This window comes from Eschscholzia californica, unplaced genomic scaffold (genome assembly GCF_041429995.1).
Source record: "Eschscholzia californica isolate CP2 unplaced genomic scaffold, dmEscCali1.0.p SCAF_1, whole genome shotgun sequence".
Lineage (NCBI taxonomy): Eukaryota > Viridiplantae > Streptophyta > Magnoliopsida > Ranunculales > Papaveraceae > Eschscholzia > Eschscholzia californica.
Window position 1 is genome coordinate 2366887 of NW_028238198.1, and position 24967 is coordinate 2391853.

Sequence of the window (24967 nt, forward strand, 5' to 3'; positions counted from 1 at the left end):
TTCTTTTATGCAACAACTAAGTTTGATAACAACTATCAATGTCACACTAGTTTTTGTTAATTAGTTATGGTTTCTTTTATGTCACTATAGACTTAAATTCATACAATTGCACATTAGATATATAACTATGTGCTACTAATTTTTTTTCTTTCAAATTTGGATCTAAGTTTGATATATGTTGTTCTTTTTATTAATTATATAGCTCGTCTATGTTCAAATAATGACATGCAAGTTGCAATGATAAACGAAATTTTTTAAAAATTTACAAAAATTTATTAATTAAACTTACAAATTTACTAAGAAATCACGGGAATATCGAAGTTAGTGTTAAGTTAGACATAGAGATATGAGAAGAAGAAAAAAGAGTATAATGACGATGAAGCTATTTTCGTTCTTTTAAATACAAAAAAAAAATGAGTTTGGCTAATTTGTAATTATAAGAGGTCTATAAGTGTATTCCTAATTGTACACTAGTGGGGAAAGTCTCATGTTATATTCCCCTATTTAGTATTACTTCTAATATTCTATTGAAAGTTGTTGAAATAAAGCATAGGCTCTGCCCTGATCATGACATTTAAAAGAAATACTACTCCATAAAAGTAGTTACATTACCATAGGTTAAGCATGTTATGTCGGATATATTTAATGATTTTATCTAGATCAAGAAATCCTCGTGGGCTCACTAAATTCGTTTTGTTTCTAAACATTGTTGAATGTTGATCGATGAATATGAATTTATGATACGAGCAGTTACGTCGAACACCATATGCAAAAGAATGTGTATCTCAATGGAACAGATTAAGGTAAAACATTCAAAAATATATACGACAATGTGAAAAAATAAATAAATATTCTATTATGCTCAAATTACACTACAAACCAAGTTCAACTGCGTTACCTAATTTATTAGTTTTATTTTTTTTTGTTGAACAGATTGGTTTAAGTAGTTTGTATAGATATTAGGTGAAGAGCAACGTCTTCACCTAAACACAAGTTTAAGTATTTTCATGGTCAAGCTTGATTCTTATGCAAACTCCATATGGGACACTTAAAAATTGGAGGTCCAAAACGAAAATATTGGGGGTTATAATTATTAAAGAGTTCTACTTTACCTTCACTAGGCCCTTTAAACCCGTACTCTGACAGAGGCCTAAGCACCCTGCTTTGGACTTGGACCTGTCCTGAGTTTATGTTTAGAATAATTTTATAATATTTGCAATAATATTTATTTTCATTCATATTTAAGTTATTGTTCGCATTTTCTTCAATCATCATCATCAACAATCCTCATTTTCATCATTTTCTTTTTCTTCTTCTTTTGACTTCAAGGCTGACCTTTTTTTTTTTCTTATTAAAAAATGGGGTAAATCTTGATCAATACTTTTTGTAATACTTATTTTTTTGTTTTGACAGTGAGACTTGAGATTTAATAGAAGTTTTGAGTATGTTATTTGAAATGTGTTGGAAAATTCAGTTGGATGCTTCCATTAATTTATTTTCTTTTGTGCCCCTAACTATAACTTCACATTTAAGAGAGGATTTGAATTCTTAGACGTAGTTTTTTTTCTATCCCCAAATTAGAAATTAAATCATGTAATGTTTAGAATAATATTATTATGGTTATAGTTAGCACAAAAGTTGAGGTCTTTGGTGTGGCCTATTAGTTAGTTAAAATAAGTTCATTTTGTTGAAGTTTAGACGAAGGTGAAGCGTTACTTACGTGTGACTCAACATTCAAGATGTCTCTCTTTAAATCTCTTACTTCTTTGTCTCATCATCAATCATCATCATCATCATCATCATCATCAATCACCAATCATCAATAATCAAACATCAATCATCAATCATCATCATTAATCACCAATAATCAATCATCAATCACCAATCATCATCATCAATCACCAATCATCAATCATCATCAATCACCAATCATCATTCATCAATAATCAATCATCAATCAATAATCATCAATCATCAATCACCAATCATCAATCATCATCATCAATCATCACGATAAATCATCAATCATAATCATGAATCACCAATCATCATTCATCAATCATCATCACCAATCATCATCATCAATCATCAATTGCACTTACAAATTTAATTCGAAAAGATCGAAGTTAGAGTGTTAGCATTCATTTTCATTAATAGTTGAGGTATCTTTCAAAATTTACTTACATTTTTGTGTTTATTGTACTTTAGTGGAACTGCACTAAACGAGACATTCCATTCACTTTGGTAATTAGTCGAGACGTGTGACTCAACATTCAAGATTGTGTTTACTGTATTTTAGTGGAAATGACGCACTAAACGAGACATTCCGCTCACTTTAGTAAGTGTAAATTAGACAAGTTCAAACGTGTAAGTCAAAGTCTGATACAACTATAAAGTTTGTGGTCATTATTTAGGACTCAATATGAATTAAAATTATTTGTTGGAAGTGCCTACGAAACAAATATCAGGTGCTTGGGGTATTCGTCTAGACAAATATCTGATTCTGTGGGGCCCTTTGTACAGTTAGGGCAAGGGTTGTTATTATTAACGCCCAGCCACCACCTTCTTTCTGTTCTAATCATTTTTCAAAAGTAATTCTCATTTTGTTGGTTAAAACGAATTCAGCTAGGGTCAAAAAGGATATTCTCTTGTCTCACTATCGTCTTCTTCTCAGTACTTATTCTCCACCTTCATTTTAATCTTCAGCATTTTCTTCTTCTTCTTGCTTCCCCATTCTTTTTCTTTATTCTTGAAATAGTTAATAATATTTTGAATAGTCATTTTTCTCTTTTGACAGTGAAGTTGAAGATAAGAAACGAAAGGTAATATTAGAAACGAAGGCACTACGAGCTCTCCCCCCTCTCTAAATTACTTTCTTCTTTGTCTCATCATCACCAATCATCATCATCAAGAACAATATTTTTTAATCAATCATCATCAACAAGTATTCTCATATTCATCATCATCAACAGATATTCTCATATTCATCATCATCAACAACAAGTATCCTCATATTCATCAATCATCATCATCATCAACAAGTATCTTCATATTCATCAAGCATCATCATCATCATCAACAAGTATCATCATATTCATCAATCATCATCATCATCAACAAGTATCCTCATACTCATCAATCATCAACAAGTATTCTCATATTTATCAATCATCAACAACTATCCTCATATTCATGAATCATCAACAAGTATCCTCATATTCATCAATCATCATCATCAACAACATCGATGAATATGAATTTATGATACGAGCAGTTACGTCGAACACCATATGCAAAAGAATGTGTATCTCAATGGAACAGATTTAGGTAAAACATTCAAAAATATATACGATAAATGTGAAAAAATAAAGGGTTATTTCTCTAATGGCCCCCAACTTTGTGACCAGCTTCCCGCCTGACCCCCTACTTTACGAGAAATACCCATATGGTCCCCTTCCGTTATAACACCGTCACTCTCTCTCCTCCATCATGTTTTCTCTCTCTGCCAACTCACGCCACATCATCTGTTACGCCACTTCATCACCTTCTCCGGCAGAGGTCGTCGCCGGCCAACGACCTTCAAACTAAAAAAAAATATTTTTTTTCTCTCTCTCTCCTTAAAAAATATCATTTCTCTCTCTCTCTCTCTCTCTCTAGAACAGATCTAGAGAGAGAAGATTCATCACGAACAGATCTAGAGAGAGAGAAGATTCATCACGAACAGATCTGTTCGTGATGAATCTTAGAGAGAGGAGAGAATTAAACAAAAAATTTAGAGAGAGATAGAAGAGAGAGAAAAAAAAGTTTGAAGGTCGCCGGCCGGCGACCCCTGCCGGTGAAGACGATGATGTGGCGTGCTGAAATGATGTGGCAGAGAGAGAAAATGAGATGGAGGAGAGAGAGTAACAGAAAGTTAAAAATAACAGAAAAAATGGTCATACGGGAATTATTGCTAAAGTTAAGGGTTAGGCAGGAAGCTTGTCACAAAGTTAGGGGCTATTTGAGAAATAACCCATTAAATAATCATCAGATAATAGTTTAAAAGTTAGAGAATCTTACCGTTTCTATAGGGCACACTATGAAGTCCACGACCCCCTCATTTCCATGTGGATACATTGCATTTATTCTCTTTTGCTTATCTCTATGTAAAGAATTTTTATAATACATAATAATTCTAGAGAAAGTCTACTCTCATTTTTTATTTTTATTTTGAGAAAATCGACTACGATTTACGTTAGTCGTCACAAGGTATTGATACATAGATCAACAACATGAAAGAGGTTTAGAGTCCGACAAATTTATTACATTATTTACTATATTTATTGCTTAAATTACATGGGATAACTCTTGATAGCGTTACTTCCACCGAGATTCGATCCCACGACCTCGTGGGCATAAGTGGGGGTGTCCAACCGTTGCACCATAGGGTGATGGACATATCTTTAGAGCATGTCCAGTGGGACACTTAAACTCTAAAATTTAGAGTGACAATTAGGATTTATAGAGATTTTGTTCAAAAACTTTGTCCAATAGGACGCTCTACTAGACACTCTATAATGTTGTGGAGCATTTATTAATAGACACTCTAAAATTGGAGAGTGTCACTCTAAAATTTTAACCAATAGAAATCCTTGTTTTTTAACTACTTTTTATCTGTTGGATTTAAGAGTGACATGTGTATCAAGTAGAGGTGTTTTAGAGATCTCCATTGGAGACAAAAACAAGCTTAAAGTGTCCCTATATTAACAGTTAGGAAAGAGACTCTACATTTACATCTACATTGACACCTGACAACTAGGACTTTAAGAGTTGCTATTAGAGTGTCCTATTGGAGATGCTTTTAGAGACTAATTTACAATCTATTAAGGCATTTTAAGTACTTGATGGGTTGAATTGGAAACGTTTTTATTTTTCTCATGTATATGATTTTGGATTAAACGAAATTGATTTTTGACCCATTCCTATATATATTTTACAAATGGAAACTAACCAGTTATTTCCTTAATTAATAATCCACAGTATATAATTCTCATGACATATAATATATCTTACTATGAAACCTCTAATCTAGCAAAAACATAATTGGGATCCAAGTCAAACATGGTAAGAAACCCTAACAAAAAAAACACAAAACAGAGAGTTGAATGATCAATTCTTTAGTACCACATGGTACATTTCTAAACCGAAAAACCCTAACCACTTGACGACTAGTTATAAGTCGTTATAAACTAGTTGTATACAATTTAGTTGTACAAATAGACTGTCTCTTACATAAGGAGATTTCTGATTATAGCCGCCTGGGTAGTATCTGTATTGGCTAGTAACTCCGACAGTCGGTCGCTAAGATCGTCAACTTCTCTATGTAAGCTCCTTATATAATTGCAAGTCTCTTGTAGAACCTTAGAGGCTGATACCTACATAAAAAGTAGTACAAATTTAGTCCTGCTATGTATTGAAAGTCTCAAACCCTAGTTCTTCATAACCTTGCCACATTTAAAAAAAATGTAGCTCTATAAATGTGTGTGTATATATATAATAGTACCTTGTCGGAGGTTCGATTACGAAGCTCGGGAAGAAGTTGTTGTAATTTGATAACAAGATCTGTGATTTGATCATCAGTAATATTCCTGTTAACACCTGAGGAATGCCTACTTGAACGTGAGGATCTTCTAGTTGACATTTTTTTTAGCTTGTAATTAGAGAGATGGGTATTTTTTTGTGGAAAGTTGAGAGATGGGTATTTGATAATAATCACTACTACTAGCTAGTAATAGTCACAACAAATAAAGAACATGTATGTATATATAGGTGAAAGGGATAGCTAATATAATAAGAAGATGAAGAGGAATAGATAAGGGTTTATGTATGATGGGACAAGTTTAGCTCAAGGCAATAGATGGGTTAGAGGGAGAAACAAAAATGTTTTGAGAATGTAGATGTTTAGAGACAAAAGAAGCTTGAAGAAGAAGAAGAAGAACAAAAGGGAGAATAGGAACCAATGACACTCAAACAAGTAGTGTTGGGAGTGTGGAAGACAAGTGCATGGGATAAAGGAGTGGGCTCTTCTTGTTTTTTTATATAGAGAGGTTTTGAAAGTTAGAGAGAAAGTGATTGAGAGAGACGTCCATATTGTGTATCCCAGTTGGTTGGGTACTCAAATTTCTATACAGTGGGCCTATAGTTTGGGAAGCCGGGACAGAGAATAGAAAAATGTGCTTGTTTTCCAGCTGAAGCACATAAACTACAACTACAAGATGCTTAGATGCCCCTACTAATGTACCAACCTAACAACTAAAACCCTAAAATTTTTGGCCTTCCAATATCCTTCAATTTTATTAACTCATGGTTTTCGCCCAAACTACTTTCTTCACTTAAAAATGCAAAATCATTACGACAAAAGACTTGTTCGTTTGACAATATGGGTCGGACAAATTATCAACGTATACTATACGATGTCTAGCTTTTAGACCGACAAAATTTCGACTGATTATGAACAAAATATTAAAAGAAAAAAGAGATTTGTTCATGCACATATACCCATCATCAGCCACGACTAGCCGCCGTCTATAGGTCAGACATAATATCGACATCTAATATACCATGTATAATATAAAGGATTATAAGTGAATCCAATGAAAGCATATGGAATCGTTTTAATGGAAGTAATGAAGATTTTGTAAGCCCAAAGAAATGGAAGTAAATTGAACAAGTCTTCGTTGACAATGTACTAGCTAGGGGCTGACCCACGCGTATGAATTGCACATGAGACTTGAAAAGACATAGGCTGGGAGAGGTGCTAGATGGTGAACTAAAACCGGTGTGAAAGCGAGATAGTAGCAAGCCACCGTTGACCGGTCTATTTTCCCTGTAAAATTTAAGTTCCGTGGTCCCACAATCTTGCCAACATGTCACGTGCCACCTCGTGAGTATGCTCCATGGCTAAGTTAGCACTCATTTAAGTATATAATAATAATAATCATATTTATATTAGTTCAACAAAAAATAATAATTCTTTCATCAAAAAAAAAAAAAACAAAAAATAATAATAATAATAATATTTATATTAATATTATAGTCAACCATTAGTTGTCCAACTGGTCCAACTTTAATATAAACTCTACAATCTTGAAAGATTCAGGTTCAATTTTCAGAAGAGGTGGTTTTCATGGATTATTAAACTTGAATTATTAAGGTATAAATAATATTGTTGGACTTTAAGCTACAGTTTAATTAACTTTCATGTCCGTTCTTTGTAAGAGTTTAAATTTGACAGTTATCATGTTTATCACATCTTTGATGTATCAATCTCATTGTAATGACAATTGTAGAGCGTAATCAATTTCACAAAAAAAAAATTAAACGATTATAATAATGTTAGTGTTCATAATAATAACAGCAAGAACAACTACAACAACCATCCCCCCCCCCCCCCCCCCCCCCCCCCTTTAAATTCACATTGGCACCTACAGAGAGCAACATTTGAGACTACCTTTAACTTTTGTTTGTGTTTGGTGTATTAATCTACTTTCATTTTTTTTTGTAGGAAACAAATAAAATAAGTTGTTTTAGGATCGAATCCTTCTAATCTTTATGAATGTTATGGTTTCTTATTTTCTATCAATTTTATAAAGTAATTTTGTTCTACTTTTTTTTTTTTAAATTATCAGCGTACTTCAAATACTTGATCTCTGAAAGTGGAAGACTAAACTTTTTACCACTCCATCCAATGGTTATTGTAAAGTAAGTAAAGTAAGTTTGTTGTAGCATCTTCTGATGCCCATCATCTATTACAGTTACATTTTCCAAAAGAAAGAAAATCATGCCTCATGTTATTCATAATCTAAAGTCCCTACTAATTTTTTTAAAATTTACACAACCCTAAAATGCTAATAGTTAAAGCAATCTAAATATGCCACTAGAAAAACATTAATAATGTTGTAAATGTGTTTAATTTAAGGAACGTATTCTCATACATCTATGTCAATAATTATCCAGAAGACTTCAAATTAACTTTATTTCATTTTGAAATTGGGTCGATCCAATTTTAAACTTTAAATTAAAATAAGAAGTTGTATTTTTCTTTTATTCAAAATTTTTTTTTTAGGTGATGTTTGTTTTTTCGTTAACTCTTAATCTGAAATCTGAGATAAATAGTGTCTAATTACTTATATAATTTGAGTATTTGCATGTATTTACTTCTATAATCAATTCTGACCTTAAGACAAAATCTTATTTTCAATTTCAGACTTGTTTTAAAAGCTGAAAACATATGCATTGAATATGAACATTTGTTTTAAGATCTTAACATAAAAGCATGAAAAGCATATTTCTTTAAAAAAAAAACATGCAAAGCAACTAAAATTGCATACCTAATCATTTCAGTTTTCAGATTTAGATTTAGAAAAAAAAACAAACGGCACCTAAAACTTGTACTATGTTTTTTCACAAAAAATTTGTAAGGTGTTGCAAATTAAAAGATACTTGAATCAAAGATTTCAAGCATTCAGCAGTATTAAAACCAGTAAACAATTTTTCATATTTGAATAGTTAATTAAGAAATGAATCAGACTTGAATTAGTTAGAAACCCAAGTTGCAGAAGAGAACATGAGTACTGGGGTTTTATCTTTAATTGTAAGCATCCTTCTCCTGGTCCGTGAAGGATTAAATCTCTCCATTTTTCATTCAACCATTAATCCTGACACTCTCTCTTTGACTCTCGCTAAAGTAATTAACACCGACCTTCTTACAAGGTTTAATGAGTTTGATTGTATTTTATGATCTTGTCTGTTATTTTATTCAAAAATCTTAGGTCAAATAAACCAGAGTTTTGACCTAAAGTGGGTAGTTTTATAGGGGCTCTCATTTTTGTTAAAGGACCCCTTCTTGTGAATTCGGTAAGAGCCTCACTCGATCCACAAGAGAGTATTCAATACGAATCCCAACGAAATTCATTCCTGTGGCCTATATTTGTGAATTTGGTAGACTCGTACCAAATTGTGAATTCAGTGGACATATACCGAATTCACGAGAGGGGCATTTTTAACATAAATGGGGAACCCCTGCAAAACTTTCCATTTAGAGTAGCCCACTACAAGTGGGCATGTCTATAAAGTCACTCCATTTTAATCAGGCCCATTACATCAGAGTACTTGCTTGTTTATTGAACTTGCAAAGGAGAAAAATATACCTAACATTTGGTGGTCCTTATCTCAAGAAAAGTGTGCCTTATGCATTTTCTTTTTCTTTTTTTCTTTTTCTTGCACTTTTAGTTGTGTTATTGGTTTTGAATCTGGGCTAAACTTAGGCCCACTTCACCTTTCACATTCAGTTGCAAATTTGCACTTGTTTTAGGCTTTTAGAAAGTCATTAGAAGTACTTGTTGATAGAGACAAGTTCTTTTGCTTTGAGGGTTTTCTTTTTGTACTGAAATATTTTTGTATGATTTTTAAGATGTCTAAAGTTTAGTTTTTTTTTTTTTTGATGAAGTCTAGTTGAAAAAAATATCTCCTTTGTCTTCATTAAGTGACCGAGTCTAGTTGAAAAAAAAATGTATTTCAATTTTATGGGGTCTGGTACTTTAATTTGACAAGGAGATATTTCTACTTTGTCTTCATTAAGTGACTGAGTCTTGACTGTCCTGATTCCCGACATTGCGCCAATGAATTTGGTGTTTTTTTTTTTTATGGACATTGATTTCTTGGACATCGAAGAAGCAGCCAGCTGAGGCTAAGTCTAGCACATAGACCGAGTATAAGTCGATTGTTATAGCAACCACTAAGATGCTATGAATTTCTGTGTGCTTGAGGAATAGAGTTTCCCTTTAGCTCTTCCTCTGTGTTGGAAGTGTGATAATATGGGAGCCAAGCATCTTGCTCTCAACCCTGTATTTCACGCACGCACTAAACATGTGGAGATTGATTATCACTTTGTACAAGAATTGGTAGCCGCTGGAACCTTAGCTATTGATTTCATTCATACCTCTTCTCAATCAGTTGATATCTTCACTAAAGGTCTCTCTCATCCTCTTTTCTCTCATCTTCTCAATCAGTTAAGATCCATTAACAAACTTTCCATCTCTTTTTCATCTTTCTCCCACTTTCTCTCTATAAAACCTATAAATAGAGAGACTCGTGATCGATGAATGAAGTAATAATTCTCTCCTGAATTACTGTGTATTTTCTCCTTTAGAACTCTGACTCTTTTTTTTTTTTGGAAGTAGAATTCTCACTCACTGAAAGACCTATTATACCCCTTTTCAGAAAATCCACTCAATTTCAATGCAATTTCGCCTATCAAATAATGCCTTAAACCTACACCATTTTAGCATAATTAAACAACAACCCAATTCAAACCCCCAATACACCCATTGGTTAATTCAACAAAAAAGTAAACAAATTAGCAAAACTAGTTGCCCCAAAACTAGTTTAACGGTATAGGTTCTCCCGCGGTGTAGGTACCGCGTCTTGAGGCCCACTGTTTGGCTGGAGTGATAGTGGGCCTTTATTGGTCCTATCCACACCAGAAAGCCCACTTATATAGATCCAACCCCGAGTCTGAAAGAAATTACTAGAAGACCTGACCTCCCTTCGGTGACCTAGGAAAGAAAGAGAGTGAAAGATCAAGAGACTATTGAAGAGAGAGAGAGAGAGAGAGAGAGAGAGAGAGAGAGGGTTCGTCTCCGAAGTCCGACCTTAAATAATCGTCGTTTCGAAGTCGGAAGTTACACAGTACTCGTCTCCGGCTCAGTTCATCATTTCGGAAGTTTCACTTGAAATGGAGAAGGATTAGGGTTTGTGTTAGCGGTTGCTTAGTGAAATGATAAAAGGTGACATCCTTTGTTTCTTTATCATCTGTTTCTCTCTGTGAATGTTTTTTCTTTCTTTCTTTCTGAAATATCATAATGTGGAAAGCTATAATCTAGGGTTAGGTTTTGGAACGGTTGAAAGCTTCTAGGTTTCTTTTCTTTTACAGTAAGAGACCAATCCTTCTTCTTGTACACATTTCCTCGTTGGTTTTATTTTCAAGAAGAATCGTTTAGTTAGGGTTTGTTCGATTAGTCTGTGAAATTGTTATTCAATCACTACTACTAGTTTGAAGCATAAGTGGAAATGGGACTAGTCAGAAGTCTCCTGATAATGCTTCTTGTTATCCCCATTTTGTTATCATCCAAAACCCTAGCTCAATCACCTACTAGATCATCATCATCAATTGTGGATATTGAATCAATTGATCCTTCTCAAGCACCAATATCTCCGCCAGGGGAATTTTCTCCTCTATCAGAACCACCACCACCAACTCGTGCTTCAGCAAGTGGAGGGTCGGAGAATGAAGGTCGTGAGAAATTGAAGAAGATTGTTGCTATTTTTTTTGGATCACTCTGTTTAGTTCTTCAGGTTGTGTTTTTACTTTGGATTAAACGTGATAACGAAAAAAGGAGGATTCGAGAAAGGGAGGAGGATGCAGCAGCAGCAGCAGCTCAGGTAGTAGTAGTAGGAGGAGGAGGAGAAGATAAAAGATACAAGAGCACCACCAGCAATAGCAATGGGAGCGGACTACTTGTCCAAAATGAAATTAGGTCCGGGAGAGACGCTGTAGTTGAACGTATCTAGATTACCATCATTTGATATGGATTCATCTCATTCACAAATGACACGGTTCGAGTGAAGAAATGGTGGGGCTAAGGATATAATGTAGTAATTTTCGTTTTCGTTTAGTTTTTGTTATTTGAACTAGCTTGTAATGGGTTGGGCCCTTCATCGGTCTGTACAAAAAAAACAGTAAGGGTGGAAAGAACCAGGTAGTGTTAGGGAGAGCTAGCTAAGGTGATATATCATGTTCAACATTGATGATTGAAAAATTAGTTTAGATGAGAAATATCGAGCAAATGGTCTTAAAAAATCAATATGTTTATCTGAAATTGGTCTTATAAACTCAAATCCACCATTTAATGTTGTTGTTTCCTCTAAGATGCAAAACCAAGAGGATCACATTCATAACTGTTACGAGGACAAGAATAATCTATCATCAATTGTTTCGTCCATTGCACCTTAAAGTCTCAAGAATTGGACCAAATAGAAGTACAACTAAAGATATATAATCAAGATTAATAAAACACAAATAGAAGTAACAAACTTATAAATCCTACTATCATTGTAATGAGATAATGACTTCTTTATAGTATTCAACTCATCACATCGTTTTCCGACAGCTTAAGCAAAACATAGATAGATATCGAGGTTAAGATCAGAACTGCTTACAATAGATAGCTAAGATCTTATCTCTACGATTGTCCAGATTCAACATCTTTTTTACTTTCGTTCACTAATATGGGTGTGTGACTTCTCATTTTCTTAGGTAGGCCTTTAATATGTGAACGAATGGTGGCCTCCAAAATAACCAATCATGTCAATCAACTATTGCCCAATGGACCCATAAGAGTTGGTTTTATTATTCAATATTGGAATTTTGTTAAAAAAAAAAAAAGAATAAAGAAGATGGAATGGAAGATGGGAGAAGAGAAATACGTGGATAACACTAATTAGCTAAATGTTTAGAATGTAATAATGTGATGGGTCCTACTTGTATAATGGACCCAAGAACAAAAGGGACATTTCTTTTCGCCTCCTATTTTTCTCTTCTCTTTTTAAACTACTCCTTATCCCACATAAAAATATAAAATCAAATTTGTCATTATTTACTTTTTCTTTTTTTTTTTTTTTGTTAAGAGTTGTCATTATTTACTTATGTGTGAACCTTGTAATTTCTATTTAAGGACTTATTATTGTTAACATAGTAATGTATCAAAATGTTCTCTCACCTGCTAATATCATTCATTTTAATCTACTTGTCTTTTCCAATAAAATGTAACGAATAAAAATTAAAGTAGACGTAATTCAGACTATTTATAACAAATCAAAAGGTATCTTACATAGATAGATTCTCTATCAAGAGAGCGAAAGGTGCTTGTGCTCCATCAATGTGATTGTGAGAAAAATAATGGAATTCATTCTTTTCTCTCTCAGGCTGTCCAAGTTCATCTATTTTGGCACCATAAAATTGACCCATAAAAGGTTTTAAATTGATGGGACATTTTTTTTCATTCACAGAATTTTCCAATCAATAAATAATTGAGCATTTTCTCCAACTAAAATGTCCTAATTTCAATGGCATCAGTCTCATTTGGAGGTGAAAACTACTGATTAGACAACAAAAGATATTCGACATATGCTCTTAATTTTTTTTTCTTCTCTAAATTTGAATAACTTGACACATAAGTGAAAGTGGTTTGTTATATGAAAGAGATTGATGCTTTCATTAAATAAAGTTCAAGAACTTACTTTGCATCAACTTGTTTTCTATATTAAAATGACACAAAGTAAAGTAAAGTTTCGTATCTTTTGTATTTTCAATGTTTGTATTGTACAATATTATTGAGTATTTACATTATTTGAACGAGTAGTTGCTATATGCTAAAATAGTTAACAACTACAACAAATGTGAAAAAAATAAATAAAACAAAATGTTTATCAAAAAATAGCGTAGTTCTTCCCATTCACTGAATAACAAACGAGATTATATTGTTCGACGACATGGACTAGTTGGTAATTCATCTTTGACATGTCAAAATTATGAAATGTATCAATAATTCTTAAAATTAAACTAAATTACTTTTAGCATTTGCAACTATTTTTTAAAGAAAAAATGTTACAAATCACATTTCAAATTAGTTTACTATAACACCATGTTTAAAATTAAATACCCAAAATTGATAAATAGTTTCACTTTCGCGTAAGCAAGAGTCAAAAGTTTACCGATCAAAATTATTTGGTCGGTTCAATTTAGTCAAAAGTTTAGGTTTGATTAAAAGGCTTTTTATCACCCTAATCATGGTTTAGTACAGTGTTAACCTTCTACACAATTAAACAAAGACAAATAACATTAGAAAATGGAAAGTGAGGGACAAAGTGATAATTTAAAATTCCTAAAGTTGACTTGGGAAAATAAAAGAAACATATTTATGTTAACCCTAACCTTAATCTTATCCTACCAAACTTGTTTTTCTTTATGCCTATTAGATATCTATCCATCATCCATGTGACTATCACTAAATTATCTAATTATCATTTTAAATGCGCACTTATAATTTATTTATATATATATATATATATAATATTTTAGAAATAATTCGATAACTAAATCTAATATTTTTCAATTAAGTTATAGTAATTCAATCGGATTAACTATATTTTTTTTTGCAGCTATACAATCTAGGTTATTATTTAATGAGCCCGGCTGAAGAGGCAATGTCAAAGAGTTGTTACTATTTTTTATTTTATAACTTATAGACTATAGGCTACATGGGTCTAGTATGCAATTATACTATCTCTACCACTACAAGTATAGAATACGATAAATGTAAGTTTTGGTTTTATATTAATTTAAGTGTATCTTTCCTCTTTCTTTCGAGTCTAGACATTTAAATCTCATGCGAATATAATAGTTAGCATTATATTCATAATTTTCCCAGTAAAAGTTAAGAGGTTTCACATTTCCTTCTCTCACTCAACAAATATGGAAAGGATTTACAAATTTTTACTACGAGAAGCAAGTATAATAAAATTCAAACTCTCATCAGAGACACAAAACACAAGATTATTTTGATTTTTCTCGCAATATTCAAGTTTTTTTTAATTTTCTAAGAAAATAATCTATTTGTTCTATCTAACAATCTAATATATCACAATGCTTTTTACAAACAAGTATCTCAAGATCTTTAATATGGGCTAGTGCCGGTAAAAATTTGTTAAACTTTTTGTCTCTTTTATTTTGTTGAGAGAGAAATGTCCATATATTATACATCTTGAAGTATTTCATTGGTTATAGAGTTATAATATTATAGGCGCCCTACCACAAGTGTGAGAGGCGCCTCCCTCCTTCCCAAATTTGGCTTAGAAGGAGGCGCTTATAGCACTATTAAGGGGCGTTTGTAGAACTTCCCCTTTCGGATTTAAGGATATACAATCCAATCCATATGAAGGAAAACGGGAGGGAGAATCGAAGGGACAAGAAGGGAGTAGGGAAGACTTCAATCATTACTAAAAGTCGTTAATGAATCAACACGTGGTCTTCATCGGTTCCTTCTCTCTCTCTTTCTACAGTGGGACAACCAAAAATACAGTGGGCCCCACCATCTCTTAATAAAATCATGGTTAATTACATTTTTAATTAAAAAAGAAAAAACTAGAGAGAGAAAGGGAGTTAAAAAGGATCCAATAGCACCAAGTAGAAAGAGAGCTCTCAATGCCTCCTCCGGTTTAGAGAGAGAGAGAGAGAATAATTTGAAGGACAGAAGTACTCTTGAGAGAGAAAGAAGAAGAAGAAGAAATTAGAGAAGGAACAAGTAAAAAAACCCAAGCAAGTTCTCTTCTTTGTTTCTAATTCAAATCCAATATGTAAGTTTTACCCACTTTGTTTTTTTTTCATTAATTTGATCCTTCAATTAATATTTCAATTAATCTTTCATTATCTTTGATTTTAGTTATAGTCAATTAGATAAGATTAAACTGAAAATTTTGAAATTAATAACAAATTAAAACGGATTAATCTTTCACCTTAAATTAAGAGATTTTGATTTTAATGTTACTACTTAAGATCTTCTTTATTTAGTCCTATTAGTTCTTATCTAATTAACCCTCTAATTCTGTCTCTAATCTTATTACTCTAAACCCAGAGATCTAATTAGTCTAATTTCCCCTTCCTAGAAACTTTTTTTTCTTTATTGAATTGATTCAAAAGATCATCTTTTTCTTCATTTCAATCTGTATATAGATTTCATTTTGAATCTGCTTTAATAAGGTAATCCTAATTTATCCAAATTTTAGTTAGATTATTGATTAATTTGTGTATAATTAGGACTTAATAATCTAATTTGTTAGCAAGATTAGATTATTCTATTATTCAAATTTCATGTTAATTTAGTCCATGAAGTGGGTAAAACTCTGTTTTTGATTGTGGGTTTTGTTTTGGTGAAGAAGAAATTGAGGTCTTGGATTGATTGGATAAGCGAAAATCTTCTGCATTTGTTGGTTGAATTCCAAGACATGTTGGAGAATCAATCTTGTCTAATAGCTAGGGCATTGCCAAGCTCCTGTGAAGAAGAGAGTAAGTGGGTTTACATGACTTGCCATCTCATTGAGGTCTCTAATGGTAAACGTCGTTTAGAAGACGAGGTTGAAGAAGGGCTAATTTCGGATAGGAAATCGTTGAAACGAGAGGACGACAAAGAAGAGTTTACCGAAATTACGTCCGAGAATTATTCGTTGTCTCTTGCTAATGGATCGTATAAGCAGGCTGTCGGGAATTTGGATCAAAAGGCGAGTCGTTGTGGAAGTCCTTCGTACGATCAAGATGGGGAAACACTGCTGGGGAAGAGAATATTAGGGCAGGAAATAGACTTGTGTGGTGTCATTCATGGTGCAGAAGAAATGGTCACTATACCAGACTATCATCAGTCCTCGTATTTGAATAGCCGACCCGATGAGCAATGTCAAGATGAATATCAAGTAGAAACAAATTGGGAACTCCCATCGGAAGATCGAAAAAAAAATGTATTACTTTTGAATGCAGAATCGTCGAAAGGTATTGACTCAAACCAGAGAGATAAAATGACCCATAACCTGAATGATCTCGTCTTGTCTCCTATTAGACAAGCTGACCAGATGCAGCAGAATGATGACCAAATGGACATGACTGAAGAACTCGTCTCAGCCCAAGTTGATCAAGACAATCAAGAAGCTCAGGGTGTGGAACAAGCTTATACGGATTCCCTAATCCAGCCCCTAGGCCGGGACATCTCGATCAACTGTCTGCTTTGTTGTTCGCGGTCTGAGTACAATACTCTTGCTAAACTCAATCGTGGCTTTCGTAATCTAATTCAAAATGGGGCACTATATAGACTGAGACGTCAAATGGGGGTAATCGAGCACTGGGTCTATTTCTCTTGTCATGCTCTTCAGTGGGAGGCTTTTGATCCTATTAGCCGTAGATGGATGAGGCTGCCGCCTATGCGCCCAAATGAATGCTTCATGTTATCTGATAAGGAATCTCTCGCTGTCGGCACTGAACTTCTTGTATTCGGAAAAGAGATTATATCCCATGTTATATGGAGATACAGTATTTTGACAAATTCATGGTCTTCGGGTATGGAAATGAAGGTTCCTAGATGCTTATTTGGGTCCGCTAGTCTTGGAGATATAGCAATTCTTGCCGGGGGTTGTGATTCGCGAGGGCAAGTATTAGATACGGCCGAAATATACAACTCAGACACGGGAAATTGGGAAGTACTTCCAAGCATGAATAAACCAAGGAAAATGTGTTCAGGGGTGTTTATGGATGGAAAGTTTTATGTTATAGGTGGAAGAAACAAAGACTTACTTACCTGTGGGGAAGAATATAACTTAGAAACAAGGACTTGGCGCGAAATTCCGAACATGTCCCCTCGACAAGTCGGACCAGCTGAGGCTCCTCCTCTTGTTGCAGTTGTAAATAATGAGTTATATACTGCTGTTTACGCAGAGAATGAGTTGATGAAGTTCGATAAGGAGAGGGTATCGTGGGTGACCGTTGGTAGGTTGCCCGAGAGAGCTGTTTCAGTAAATGGTTGGGGGCTTGCTTTTCGGGCTTGTGGAGAACATCTCATAGTTATTAGCGGGCCTAGATCGGGTGGAGGAATCATAGAGCTAAACTCATGGGTACCAAATGATGGGCCCCCTCAATGGAACCTACTAGCTAGTAGACACTCGGGGAGCTTTGTTTATAACTGCGCCGTGATGGGATGCTAACACGGCTGACATTCGTGACAACGTGTACAAGTCTCTAACTCTCGAACATATGTACAAGATTTGTTCGAAGCCATAGTCTTCTGGTTATCGGGTAATATCTTTACGACATATTTATAAAGTATTTCAAATATTTCTCAAGATTCAATACAATGTTTTCTTGTATGGAGGGAGGTCTTGAGTTTTCTTTTCTTCTATTTTTCATCCATTGAATTTGTTCCAAGCCGCCACACTTCTCTTACCTGTTATCATGACGATTACGTTAATAATTTGTTGTTATAGCTTGGTTAATGAATTCAAATGTGAGACATTTGCTTAGGATAATAATGTTTGAAGCTCTCATGTTATGTTGCCTGGTCAATGAATTCAAGTTATAAACTTGTGTTTTTCATTGTTTGATGCAGGTGCTTTAGAGTATAAGAAGGTGGAAAACTGTGTGTCTATTAACTGTTGTAAAATTGTTGTACGACTGTTTTTTTTTTAATATAGAGATACAAATTTCCAATTCTATTGATATCAATAACTAAGTAGTTTGGACTGGGCGAGCCTTGGGTATATTTGCTTCTTCTCCTATGACCAATTGATCACATGATTGATCTTTATTTGAGGTCCTATGTTATTCCCCGCCTTTCGATATTGTTACTAGTTGTTGATGAAGAAAGAGTTCGTCTGTGAATGTATGTATGGACAGGTTTCGTCAAGCCTCTCTCTCTCTCTCTCTCTTCTCGTTGTTTCTCTTTTTCTTCATTTTTGTTTCTCTCTTCTTCTTCTTTTTTGTCCTTGGAGAGGGTTGGTTGACTTTAAAATAAGAAAAATGTTAAAGAAAATTTCATCTTTCCTGTTACTATTGTGTAAGAAAATTGGAGGGAAAATGGTAATAAAAAGGTTGGTGAGGATGCAATAGACATATAGGCACTGAGGACCGGGCCAGGCCAGGTCTGGTTTTCATTTAGGAGAATTGCATAGGCACCAGAAGTTTTACCCACCCAACCTTGGTTAGCCTTTAAAGGCACCACAACTAAAATTCAAGTTTTACAAGTTGACGGTGGGTCCAAAACCGATTTCGATATTCAAAATTGGTCCTTGATACGTTCAAAGTTAAATCAGCCGGAAGTCCACAAGTGTACGTACCCCAAAAAATTGTCTCTCTCACCTTGCACTCTTACAAAAAACCGCACAAGTCCCCTTATCTGATAAACCATCAACCTTTAAACCTTACCAATCACGCCTATTTCTCTCTTCTTCTTCTTCTTCTTCCACCGAGGTCGAGGTATGCACCTTCTTTGGCAAAGAAACATGTTTCTTGCTTTAATTAGCTCCGCAGTTAATCGATTATCACACCACCTTTTCTTTGTAAAAACTAGTATTCTTCTTACCCTTTTTTTTTTGTTTATAGTATCTACTGAACTATCATAAGCGATTTGTTTGCGAAAATTTTACTATGTTTTGTGGCATTCAGGTTGTATTGTGTCACTGAATTTTATTTTGTCTATAATGGTTAATGAACTTTCATGTCTATTATAGCTAACCAAATATTTTTTTTTTTTTCTGTTCTACCGATTTAAAATTTGCAGTTTCATTTTTGTGAATGTCCAGACATAATATAAATTTTTTACTTTGTAGAATTTTCCTTTGTGATTGGCCCAACGGAAGAGCTCATATATTAATAGGACTTTTCATCCATAAAGCAGAAAATGAACAATTTATTTTTGTTTCTCAAACTTAATCAAACAACTGTGATAAGAACCGAATGCAGGTGATTAAACAGACATATATTTTTCGGTGTGGCCGGATTGATGTAAAAGCTGGCTAGGGCCTATATAGGGGCAACAAAAATTAAAAACAGACCCAAATAGAAAAGGAGGAGATAAGAAAAGGAGGTCGTCCCCATAAGGAATGGGAATTGGGGGGGTCGGATGGTATTTAAGAGTAAGGATTAGACTATCACGTGAATATTCATTCATAACAATGGTTTGAGGGGATCACGTGATTCTGGTCGGGTTAAGGAAATCAAGTTTATTAACATGTCACGTGCCGACATCTTAATGAATCACAAGGGGGTGAACAAGAAAGATATTATCTCTATCACCCCTTCCAACCCCTTTCCCTATACACAGCGGCAACCTAACGTGGGGACGATCACCCACACCACCCCCCCCCCCCCCCCCCCCCCCCCCCCCCCACACACACACACAAAATACCCTACAAACAAACTAATAGTAATAGTATGTGAAACTATCCTCAAATAGTTGATATTGATACATTACTAAGAGAATAGGAATATGTCATCAAACTGTTTCACTATTTATCTCAGAAAATGCATGAACGAGCCATCGAAGCTTTAAATTGGCTATGTACGCCTTTACTTGAACTTGATATTATTTGCCAGTTGGTTGTTTGTCTATTCTGAAAATTTAAAAGTCACAGATTCGACTTACAGTGGAAGTAGAATATATCATTTATTCACTTGTAAGTTTTTTATGTCCATATGATGACTTTAAGGGTCTTTATATGACATTTAGGACGTAAAATATCTTTAACGAAGTAGTTATCGATCTTATCCCATCCATATATTTATTTATTATATCTATACCATTTTGAATGTCTCTCGAAATCCATATGAAAAAACTTAGTAAGCTACAATAGATAATTCTAGGAAATAAGTTGTATCTTTCAGAAAGTGAATTCACCATATGTATTCATTCCCCAAGCCTCATATCGTCTCTCAATCTGATAGTTTGATATTACTGGATAAATAATAGATGATTTGGTATTTTAAATATGAGAATATTTAACGAAAATGATTTTGTGTGATTATCTCAAAATCATTTGGCAGAGAGAGTCTGATTCATTTTTTTTCGTCGAAAGTAGAGAAACTTGACCTAGTATTACTAAAAGTCAAAGTCATCTTGCTGATATTACGTCTATACTTTAGCCAATTTTGGTCGCACTACTAAGAGTCCTCCAACAAAAACGTAGCACTCAGAAAAGTTCTAATACTATACAAAGTTTAATGGGTCGGCTGATGCAATAGTCAAATATGCAAAGATAGAGTCTTCCTATTTTGGTTTGGATCACATTCCCCCTTTTTTTATCTAAATACTATACAAACAATGTACTCCTCCTTTAGTTATGTGAAATTCACCCGATAAGAAAAAAAAACGTAGGATGTTTAACTTTGTAATTGTTACCTCAATAAATTTGGGATACAATTCTAACGAACATTTTTGCAAATCGAAGATAAACAGAAGAAAGATACACTAGTACAGAAATCTGATATCAAAATCTTATTTCGTTTTAAAACATTCATGTACCTCGATCGTTTAATATTTATAGGTATGACCTAAGAAATTAGGTTTTGTTCCTTGAAAATATGACTAGAACCCATTTTTCAGGGAAACAAAAAGCAATGGTTGGTAAATAATGACAAAACAAATTATTTAGGGGTGGCAGAAAATTTAACATATTTTTTCAATGGAAACACAGTAATATTGTCCTTAAACTTTGAATGGTAAAATGTTATTTATAGCATATTTTATATATACAAAATTGCATCATATTAAATGAATATCACATAGAGATATGCACATAACTCTAAAGAGTATGATATAAAATATGTACACTTCTATGGCTTATAATGACTATCATAGTCGATTTCCAAAGAGAAAATGGCTATCATAGTCGATTTCCAAAGAGAAAAAAACGAACCTCTATTTTATTGGTTCAGTTCATATATTTTATCAAGAGGCTAAACAACAATCACCAGGATCACAATCTTCTTATTTTTGAAACCAATGTGAATCTCTCTAAAACTTGAGTAAAATCATAGTGATGTAGTAATACTACACACCCTTGAATCCTGTTTTTCTGATCTAACAATTTCTTTTAACATTTTTCTTTACCAATCTCGAAAGTTTCACAATATTGAGTCTGGCCCAAGAGAATTTATGACGTACGATACATATCATAATGGAAAGCGATAACCACGTCGTTGTGTATCTTATGTTTTGCCCACTAGCCCACTTTATGATGGTAGGGGCCAATATATATGAAAAACTTAGATTTGTAGTGTTGGATCTTGTTGCTTGATTTTTTTGACGCTCCCCTTGGATTATATTACGTCCCTGGCGTTATTATATATTATGTCTGCTAATGAATCAGAATCTGAATCAGACGAAAACATTATATCACATTCCAAAAATATTCATTCTCGAAATATCAAACACTATGCAGAGACGTGGACTATACACCCACAAACACTCTTAGTGGGATACACAATTTCTAAGTATTGTTAAATTCGAAAAATTGTTGATAGTTGTTTCATCTCCTCCCCCGATCATAGGATGCCTTCACATCCTACTATTTCTTTCGTTATTATTAAATTTGATGTGAGACTACTAGCGACATTCGCTATACCTTACATATTAAATTGAATAAATAAATTAAAAAAAATTCTTGATTGGATAAAGAGATCACACCAAACTAGTAGACCTAGAAAATACTAAATGGTTGCATGTGAAAATAGGACAATATTTTCATTGAGGTAGAAAGTGAGAGTGAGAGTGAGAGTGGGAGAGAAAAGAAGAGGTGATATAAAGGGACAGAAGGAAATGTCACATTTCATGTCCTTATGTAACAACATAAGAGAGACAAAGTATCTTTCTGGTAGGACTTCACCTAAATGTGGGAGGGGCTAACTTTTAATTAATCTAACCAATTACTCTGAGCCAATCACCTTAGACAAGACAAATTTCTTGATTAATTAGGTCCTTTTTATAAAAATATACAAAAATACAAATTTATTAGTTAAAAATTAAATAGAAAATTTAGGAAAAAATTGAACACCTACCCACAATTTGAACTAGATTATTTAATACTATATAATTCTCAGTTCCTACTAACGTTCATGGTGTAGGTTCATTCTTTTAAACATTACCGCTTACTCTTTCTTCTTCAGTTTTCACTCCATTTTCAAGTTCATCATCATACATATATATTCTTTTCTTATGCAAACCGTCCATGTTTCAGTATTATCAAAGCAAATATCGCCCACGTCTACATTTTTGAAAAGAGGCTGTTTTCTTTTAAGTTGCTTTGAATTTTAGTTGTATGTACTTTTATTTGAAAGGGGGGGCCATTAAAATATGATAAATATGTATAAACTAAAAATCAAATAATAATATGAAAATAAAATAAGATAGGATATGCATGGGTCTTTAAACAATAACCCAAATTAGCTACAAAAGGGCCACACCTGATTGATGGATCCATGTTGTATGGAAAATTGGAGACAAAATGGACCCCAAAAACTAATCCAATAATTAAAAGAAAAAACTAACTCACATATGTTCCTCCTTTTTAAGTAGATTGCTTCTTCCTTCCCATCTCATTACAACTTCTCTTACTTTATTCAAACAAGAAAAAAACTAACTTACCAGAGCCTTTTCAGTATAATGTCTAGCAGAAGATCATCAAGATCAGGTTCAAGAATGATTACCCAAGATGAAATAAATGATCTCCTCTCCAAACTCCAAAAACTTGTTCCCGAACTTCGCCATCGAAGCTCTTCCAGGGTATATAATCAAATTATGTTCTCCTATCTTCTAAATTTCTTCTTTTCAACCAACATTGGTTTTCGTACACTTCGTATTATATACATATATACTAGGGGTAACCTGTGCCACCAGCACTAGCAACAAAAGTAAAATAAATTGAAACAACAATGTTGGTTTAGTGGGAGAGATTTAAGGACTGTGAATTTGAATTGAACCGTTGGGTGGGGAATTTCAAATGAATTCCTATTATAAATCCGACAACTTTCCCCAATAAAGTCCATATTGTGTTATTATAAAGATATATATACATGGGTTTATTAAAATTAAGTATATAATTAAACAGGAAATGGTGATAATGGGGGAACTAATTATTAAGTTTCATGATTTTTGTGCAGGTATCAACTTCAAAGACATTGAAGGAGACATGCAAGTTTATCAAGAGTTTACATAAAGAGGTTGACAATATAAGTGATAGACTTTCTGAATTGATGTCTTCTATGGAGATTTCAAGTGATGAGTTAGAGGTTCTTAGAAGTTTACTTCTGCAACAATAATTATCTAATTAAGTTAGACCCACAATCCACATTACTATCTCTCTCTCCCTCTTCTTCTTCATGGGTTGGTCACCAATATTGAGATGGTATGTCTAGATTTGTAGCTTCATCCTAAGTTGGTTAGAACACCAAGCTCTGAAGTTTGTTAGAATTATATTATAAGTTGGTTTCTTAAGGTTTCTTTTTTAACATTTGATTGTTGCATTTCCTCTAATATTAAAAAGATAAGTTAGGTGTATTGTGTAAGAGTTCTTCTATATTAATCAATTAAATGCAATTAGATTGAGAACTTATCATGATATATATTTTTTATAGCCATTGACTTGTTTAATTTCTCCTTGTTCACTTCCCACCAAAAGTATTTAAACTATTTTTATACATATAGAATTTTACTTTGGAATTGGTGACTTAATGTGTCACATTACTCGTACATGCGAGTCAGTCATTAACCGGTGCCATATTGTCTTGGTGACTTGGTCTACTGTATTGTTCTTATATGCTAAAAGGTGTCACATGCCGATGCACTGGTATAATACGTATCATATGCTATCGTGTCTTTGATAAGACGACACCACGTGGTTTAAGGTTTTTCTTTTCTTTTTTTCTCCCCAAGGAGTACTCTAAACCTTTCCCAAACTGAGGTGCCCATAACCTAAATTGTGAGAGCTCATCTCGAAGATGTGAGACAATGAGAAAACAATAAGTGAAAACTACTAGTCATCTTAACCACTTTTTTTTTTTTTGATGAGCAAGTCATCTTAACCACTTGATTCCCTAAAAAAAGTTGTGTCTTCCGTATCATATTTATGTCTAGAACCTTGCATGATGTTCCAATAAAATCTTCAAGTTAATAATTTCATATTTTGCAAACAACTTTTTCTTTTTTGTTGTTGAAAGATGTTTTGCAAACAACTGTTTGTCCAATTGTTAGTGCATCTATTCAAATAATCTGAATGTCACCAATTCGATACTCAGAGGATGAGAACAAATAAAACAAATGTATCAATTTACGGATATTGA

The 24967-nt window shown here is 33.5% G+C and overlaps 3 protein-coding genes across 4 annotated transcripts; 2 read left to right on the forward strand and 1 right to left on the reverse strand.

Annotated features, from left to right (window-relative positions):
* Positions 1–5066: 5066 nt before the first annotated feature.
* LOC147563144 (transcription factor PRE3-like) lies at positions 5067–5951 on the reverse strand. The gene is made up of 2 exons (XM_086664703.1): positions 5543–5951; positions 5067–5414 (listed from the first exon to the last, which is right to left on the reverse strand). The coding sequence occupies exons 1-2, from the start codon at positions 5678–5680 to the stop codon at positions 5268–5270; spliced, it is 285 nt and encodes a 94-aa protein (XP_086520829.1). The 5' UTR covers positions 5681–5951; the 3' UTR covers positions 5067–5267.
* Positions 5952–15249: 9298 nt separating this feature from the next.
* Positions 15250–18346, forward strand: LOC147563145 (Galactose oxidase/kelch repeat superfamily protein). 2 transcript variants are annotated; one of them, XM_086635317.1, is made up of 3 exons: positions 15250–15453; positions 16033–17932; positions 18243–18346. In XM_086635317.1, the coding sequence occupies exon 2, from the start codon at positions 16102–16104 to the stop codon at positions 17839–17841; it is 1740 nt and encodes a 579-aa protein (XP_086491443.1). In that variant the 5' UTR covers positions 15250–15453; positions 16033–16101; the 3' UTR covers positions 17842–17932; positions 18243–18346. The 2 variants fall into 2 exon arrangements, with proteins under 2 accessions (XP_086491443.1, XP_086491439.1); XM_086635313.1 differs by having other exon boundaries at positions 16036–17932.
* A 4886-nt stretch (positions 18347–23232) lies between these two features.
* Positions 23233–24246, forward strand: LOC147563146 (transcription factor PRE6-like). The gene is made up of 2 exons (XM_086664705.1): positions 23233–23411; positions 23789–24246. The coding sequence occupies exons 1-2, from the start codon at positions 23292–23294 to the stop codon at positions 23945–23947; spliced, it is 279 nt and encodes a 92-aa protein (XP_086520831.1). The 5' UTR covers positions 23233–23291; the 3' UTR covers positions 23948–24246.
* Positions 24247–24967: the final 721 nt, after the last annotated feature.